General features: G+C 36.3%; 1 protein-coding gene across 3 annotated transcripts in view; it reads left to right on the forward strand.

The window, feature by feature from the left end:
- Positions 1-7,087, forward strand: part of AGPS (alkylglycerone phosphate synthase) — a 61,645-nt gene extending 54,558 nt beyond the window's left edge. For 2 of the 3 annotated variants that reach the window (XM_062004881.1, XM_062004879.1), the window contains one exon: positions 2,327-7,087. In XM_062004881.1, coding sequence (XP_061860865.1) covers positions 2,327-2,448 — 122 coding nt within the window. In that variant the 3' untranslated portion in view covers positions 2,449-7,087. The remainder of the gene's footprint in view (positions 1-2,326) is intronic. The other variant, XM_062004880.1, reaches the window with a different exon arrangement.
- Positions 7,088-7,509: the final 422 nt, after the last annotated feature.

Genomic DNA, 7,509 nt, shown 5'->3' on the forward strand with positions numbered 1-7,509 from the left:
GCACTGTCTCATGTCAGTTCTACGTAAATGGCATCAGGTAGACCTAAAACTAAAATGTCTACTTTCCTTAGGCTGTAAATGGTAAGGTGGTTTTCTTTAGTCCATGGTAAGATCAGATTTAACTGAGACCTTCTGTTGTTGGGCAAGTTAAGGCTTCCTGGTGCCCTAGCTGTTTGGCTAGATTTAGACTGGAGTTACATGACCTTGCCACATGGAATTACTTTTATGCTTGTGGTAGCATCTTTTACTATTATGTCACTTTCTTTCTCCTTTGCCTTTCTCATCCTTGAAGCTAATTGGATCATCGTATGGAGGAGGAACAGAATACTTACAGGGCAGCACTAACCTGAAGTGCAACATTGCTCTTGTGATGCTCTTGTCTGCACAGAGCCTTTCCTTCAGTTGGTCTGTTTTCTATTTCTACCAGGTGGACTAGCTTAGAATTCTAAAAAGCAAGATTGCTTCAATGCTTTTTAATTCTAATATGAAAATTTGAGTAGCTGAAAAATCCATGTATATCTTATTGACATGAGCAGTAGGAGCAGGGGCTCAACCTACTGTTATCAAGGGGTTAAAATCTTTTCATTGAACATGTTTGTGAAGGACTGTTAGTAACTGTAGTACAGCTTTTTTTCTTTCCAGTTCACTAATCAAATGTATGTTAGATTTATTATTGCAAAAGTATAAGCCATAGAAAATTTGACAAGATAGATGTGTAAATTACCACTTTGACAGAACTAATGATGCACTCCAAGCACCTTCTGTTTTCCAGCACTTGGTGAGCGACTTCATTAAATATGCAACGACTGTTTGGTGCTGCTCAGACAGTAGTTCAGTTCCTTGTGGAATTGCATTATTACTGGATGTGTAAAAGAGGCAGGCATGCTAGCTGTTGGGCGTCCTGCTGTGATTCTAATGTGCTCCATCTTGTTGGAGCAGTTGTTTGCAGTCTTTTCAGGACAATTACATCCATAACCACAGGACACATTCACTGAAACTATATTACAGATAACAGTTGAGAATGGTAATGACTGTTCTTCAGCTGCTTGTGTGAGTGACTGGAGGTGATGGTCAAGCCACATCCATGATTCTTTTTATTTAACTGTGGTATTAAAATTTTCCCAGATAAAATTCAACAACATCAACTTGCTCAGACAGTCAAATTGTAGTGATGGTATATTTTAAAATGATTCTTTTTTTTCTTGAGCTGGGCTGCAAAATAAAACCAGAGTTCCTACCACAGGGCAAATTCTTTTGTCCTTCATTTAAGATCTTTGCTCTTGACACACATGCTGTTAACAGTTGTTTTCTAGCAAACTGCAAATTTCATTCTTCCTCACATTATTTGCTTTTTCAGTTGGCATTGTGACTAGCTCATATTCCTTAAGGTATAAACAAATATACTCTGTTCTCCAGAGGTGTCCCTGTAATTTATTATTCTGATGACAGTTTGATGGTTACCCCGAGAACAGGGCACAAAAGATGGCTTGAATTTAGCTTCAGATACTCTTAAAAGCATCTGTCTCTCAAATCTTTACTATATCTCATCATATTGACAAATGGCTTGTGTTTCTGGCTGACAAGTTAAATGCTATAGTGTGTTTTGTGAAAAAAGTGTCCTTTATTTTGAATGACCCATTAAATCAGAGTTGATGACTTGGTTAATTAGCATGTGAACGTTAGGTCGTTTAACAGAACTATTGTGAGATGTTAGTGAAATGAGTTCTTAAATGGCTGGTGTTTCAGCTTTGCTTTGTATTTTGTATTTGTTGTTGTATTTACATGGGAAGCCAAGCGCTTGTGCAATGGTATGAGCAGCTACAAGCCTGTGTGAAAGTTTTTGAATGAAATTAGATTTTTATTGATTTAAAGCTAGGCTTTAAGCCTTCTCCTTAGGAAACAGATTTTTTACTATTTAAACCAATAATGTTTTGATTGTTAAGTTCTGTTTTCACTCAAGAAGTGAAGAGATTCTGCTGTTTAGTAGTCCCCTCTGTAGTTTGCTCCTTAAAATTGGTTTACTGGCTTTTTAAAGCTTATTATAAATTCCTTATTTTAATAGAACATGTGATTTCAGCCTAAGCTTCATCTAAATTTCATAGTTTCTAAGGAAAGTAGACAGTGTGGAACACAGTCTTCCTCTGGGAGTATGCTGAGCTTAATGAGCTTGATAGTCTGGTGGGCTCAATAAATCAAATAAAGCAAAACATTTCTCATTTTTGAATAAAAGCATTTATCACACAGTGTTTATTCATTCATGGTCACAAGATTGATTGGCTCCTAGAATCCTGCCATACATTGAAACACTTTGGTTTTGTTTTTCCAGTAGGCAAATTGCGGAAGCGCTGGATGAAGGAGAGCATCTCTGATGTTGGCCTGGGAATGCTGAGATCTGTCAAAGAATATGTGGACCCCAATAACATCTTTGGAAACAAAAATCTTTTATAAAGCCCTGTACAACATGATATACTAAAACCTCCTCAAAATTACTGTTGAAATTTCTCCACTTTCATTGTATTGATATCCCAGTAATCAAATATAACATAGACTAAACTTCAAAAACTAGTAACTTAACACTGATTTTTGCCACCCCCTTCCCCCCACCCCCAATAAAATGTAAACATCCCTATTAATGTTTATGGATTTTTACTTACAATTCTCTTAAACTCTTCAGTAACCCACTTGGGCACAAAGGACATTACCAACCAGAAAACGCAAATTTGATTTTTCAGGTTTGGTTAGATAACACAGCTGACAGTATTTTCAATGATTGATACTGCCAGATGTTTCTTACTAAAGCACCCCCTGCAAGGAGAACAAAGACTGACAAGTGTCTTCTACAGAAGCAGCTACTCAACGCAGCTTCTTGCTAAAGGAAAGCTGGTAAGAGACAGATGAAAGAACACCAAGGATTACTTCACTGTACTGGAGCATTAAGTATGTAACAGACTTGTAACCAGCAAATACTTAAATAGTTAAAGTATAACTGTAGGTTTTGATCAAAAGAGACAATGTAGGTCAAAATTTATTGTAAAAACTCAGTCTCACACCATAGTACTATTGGAGAACCTTACATGATTGAGCTGTTCTGAGTTCTATTTGCATTGCTGGGATAATCTTAAATTAATTGTAGATCAGTCACCATAAGTTTTGTACAATGGACATTTCTCACTGTACGTCAAACAGATTTGTAACAAAAATTTGCGTTTATCTGTACTTCAGTCCTAGTGTGTATGGGTTTTGCTCCTGTTTTGTTTGTTTTGCAGAGATGCAAAATATCTTTTTTCAGTAAAAAAAAAAAAAGTTTAGCTATTCAAATGAAACTGCCCAGCACTGTCTTTTGAAACAGTCTCAACAGTTTACTAGAACACTTGAGTGGAAAACATACTGTCATCCTGAAAGTGAGATCTCCCATTTTAGTTTTGTACAGTTTCCTGTGGCCTTTATGAATCATTTACTTCACTAGTAGCCACAATTTTAATTGTCCATTGGACTTTAAGAAAATGAAATATTTTCTTGATCGGTATCGTATGAGAGTAAGCATTTTTACATTGGAACTTGAATCTTAATCAGTAAAACAAAGTATTTGTCAATACTCATCCATTTTTAAAGTGGGTTCTTTTCTTAAAGCAAATTATCCAACTTTTTGATACCTAATGTAGATGATTGCATAGGAGAGAAAAAATACAAACTATCCTTTGAGGACATTGTCTCTAGCAACCAACTGCTTCACAGCTCTGTAGTGTCAGTTTGGACACCTTTTGTATTGCTAGTGCCCTTAATGAGGAGGAAAAGATAAAATTGCATTTTTGTTTTTAAACTATTTTAGAGTACTAATTAGCTCTCAGTTCTGGTAATATACCAAAAAGAGTATAAAATGCTTGAAAATGCTGCATATCAGACGACTTTGAACTTGTTTAAAGATTAATTTTGATGCTATAATTGAGAGGATCAAAAAACATGAACACTCAAAACATCACTTTAAAATGCATGCTGTCAAGGTGCTTAAGGGAAACTTTTTATGACCTGCAGATCATAAACAGAATGTTAATATATTTGCAATGCAGCTGGATTTATTTTGAATGGTCTTTTGTTGGGTTTGGTTGTTTTGGTTTTTTTTTTTGCAACATTTCAACATAAAAATCTCCTCTCTTGTGGTTTTGCTTTTGGTCCCCAGAGTTCATAGTTCAGCAGCAACCACGGCAATAGGTGTAGCCTGTTTTAGGAAACTGAGTCTTGGCACTGTGGGTAAGTGTTCCTTAAGTACACACTTGGTGTCTCAGCAAACGAATCTGTACATGTTTGTGCAGGGGACTTCCTCCTCTCGCACGCTGTGTGGTGATGGCCACTGCTGACTTCTTGCCGATTACTTGTATCACTCTGTAAAAGAGGCCTTTCTAGGAGTTGGTGAATGTGAAGGGTGAAAATGAATGGTGTTTATGTGCCTCAATAAAAGTATTTGTCTAACTATGTATAATCAATTTTGAAGGAAAGTACGTGAAGCCTTTTTGCAGAACAACAGCACAAATAGAAGTAAAACAAATAGTCATAACTCAGTAATACTGGCCTCTTAAGATTTTGACTCAAGCACAACACAGATCTGCAACATCCTTCCCAAATATGAATTTTCTGAATATGGTTTCCTCATGCATTTTCTTGTATTGAAATTAATGCAGTCAAAACCTTCCTATGCTCTCTATTTCTAAGCTTTAAATAGCCATCAGCTTCTGAAGTGATTTCAAATGCAGTAAAGACTTTTACTACATGTCAGTTGTCCTATGGGAAGATGAAATAACAGGCTATAAGGCTCCCCAAGCAATGACACTGGATAGCTGAGGAAAAGATTAACTACAAAAGTAATAGATTTTTTTTTCTGTTGGCTGCCCTATTGCTGTTTTCCTAAATATTTTTCTGTCTTGTGAACTTGGCCAGAGCTTAGTGAAGCTACACTTACAGTCTTTAATTTCACATTTAAATTCCTAATGAAAATAGAGAAAAGTGTGATGCGAGTTCAGGAGGCCTAGATCCACACATTACCCATTTGAAAGAAATCCCTCCTTCTCTGATACTAATGTCTTCCACCACTCTTCTGTATCCTGTACTTTCTTTATGAAGACTTCGCTTCTCATAGCTGCAGACTGTTTAGAGATGGTGTTTGATCCACGCAGATCAGAAGTGTATCTTGGCACAGCACATCACATCACTCATTAATTTGCTTGACTGTTTTGTCCATATATAAGTTACAAGCAGTTTTAATTAAGCTTGTCATGACTTCCAATACACAACTTCTGCTCTCTTTGAAGGAGAGGTGCAGAGTAAGTATGGCTTGACTGCAAAAGATATTTACTTTTACAAAAGCTTTGAGGGAAATAAAGAAAAATCTGTTAGAAATTGATCCAGGGTGTAAATCTTACAGTTGAAGAAAAATAGCTCTTCTTGACTTGACTTATAGTATATTGGTTGAGTTAGAGGTGTCATCTTTGCCTTACAGCTGTGAATAGAGGCCAGGCCAAATAGTTCTTCCATAGCAATGTCAATTAACTGAAACCCATTTCAAAGGCAGGGATACACTAGCACTGAAATCTAGAAAATACAAATCGCTTCTCAACCTCGGAAATGTGTGTTTATCAAGGTTGTAATTCAACTTTCTGCAAATAAAGCCAAACAGTGTTTGTCATTTTAGTGTGAGATTAACTGTAAAACTTCAGTTGTAATGTTAAGAGATTACAGAACCTTATATTATTAATAAAAGGAAAATGGGCCTAAACAATGACGTGTTTTTGTGCTGAAACTAAGAAAATATATTCTATTAACTTGCCATCTTTGGTTTATTTTAATTTGATGGTGGACTTACCAAAGGAAAACTATTAGGAAGGCTTTGATACTTGCAGAGAGAAGTGAGGCTGAACTTGTAAATAAATGCTAATAGAAGCTCTGCTTTTGTGTCACACGTAAAGTAGGAAAATGAGAGAATTTCAGTGAAGAAAGGGTAAAAAAAGGCTTGAACACCACTCTACTTAGTTCAGAAACTTTGCTTCTACAGTATTTCCTGTTTGGGCAGCAAGGGGATTGTGTTCAACAGCGCCTGAAAAGTGCTCTCAGTGCAATACAGGAGCATACCTTGTCTTAGCTTCCCCATATGTCAAAGATCCCTTGCATTAAGTTATTGCAACACGTATATAGTTAACCTACTGTTGTGCATGTCTCATTTAAACCCACCTTGGTACAAGTCCTGGGATCTGCCTGAAAGTTCTATGCATGTGAATGCAGGTTGGGTGAGCAGAAGAGGACTGTCTAGGGTATCTGCATCGCTGATATAAAGCCTGTGTAGCCTTTAAGTTAAAGTGGCTGAAATCACATCTCGCTTGAAAGAACTATTGAATTGTCTTAATGTTAATGCATTTTCTTCAACACAGGGTTTTCAAAACCCATGAAAGTCATAGAACTATGGTTTGATTTGTAGAACTAGTAATGATTTCTCAATATGATCCCATCTTTTTCAGTGTTTGTTCCCAGGAAGGAGAAAACTACCTGACAGTCACGCATTTTATTTGTGTTTCCTTTCTCTTAACAGCAAAAAAAATGCAGTATTTTTACTTGGATCTAGATAGCCTCAGTTTTAAGGAGATCTTAGACAATGATATACTTGTCTCAAGATGACAGCCAGATCCCGTCAGTGTTCTCTTTGTTTAAAATAAGTAAATTCTATGAAAAGTTGGACTTGAGCTTGCAGCTGTGTAAATACTATAGGCTCACTGTTTATGGTTTTGTAGTCCCAACCCTGGCTCTGAATTCCACATTACCTTTAACATAAATTGATGTCTTTCCCAAGGCTCTTCACGGAGACCAGAATTGCCAGGTGGTTGCTTTGTTCATCATCAGTTTTAAGGTCTGTTGTGGTGCTCAGGAGCAGAGGTGGTCAACGATATTTTTCAAAAATGTTTGCTATACTGTCTTTGAAAAATAGTAGTGCTGTCAGTTTGAGATTAAAAATTCCATTTCAAAAATACGTGGGTTATGTCTTGAATTGTACTGTTACTCTCAATATTTACCAATACAAGTTGCAATAATATGTACCTCTACTGAAATGCTGTGAAATGTTTCATTTATGAATTTGTTTTTGCACTTTGGAAAAACAAAGCATTGAACTTTTTATGGGAAACTTTGAGTGTTTCATTTTGATTCAGAATAAAGCTAAATTTGTTTCAGTTGACTGTTCAGAAATTATAATATAACATTCCTTTTTGAGTAGTATTTAGCCTCTTTCTACCTTCATGGTAGTATGCAGAAGTCCATGTTCCCTCCCCCCACCCCTGTATGGGGACAGAACAGGTTTTAAATTAATGTATTTATTGTAGTGCTGTAAAGTACCATAGTGGCCTTCTAAAGAAGAAAACAGAAGTGTTGATCACAGCAATGAAGTTGTGTATCTGCAGAAAGCTGTTGGACAAAACCCAGTGATGTGACTGTAATCATATAAAGTTTAAGCTGATGCTCCTAAGAACTTCA

This window comes from Colius striatus, chromosome 11 (assembly GCF_028858725.1).
Source record: "Colius striatus isolate bColStr4 chromosome 11, bColStr4.1.hap1, whole genome shotgun sequence".
Classification (NCBI taxonomy): Eukaryota; Metazoa; Chordata; class Aves; order Coliiformes; family Coliidae; genus Colius; species Colius striatus.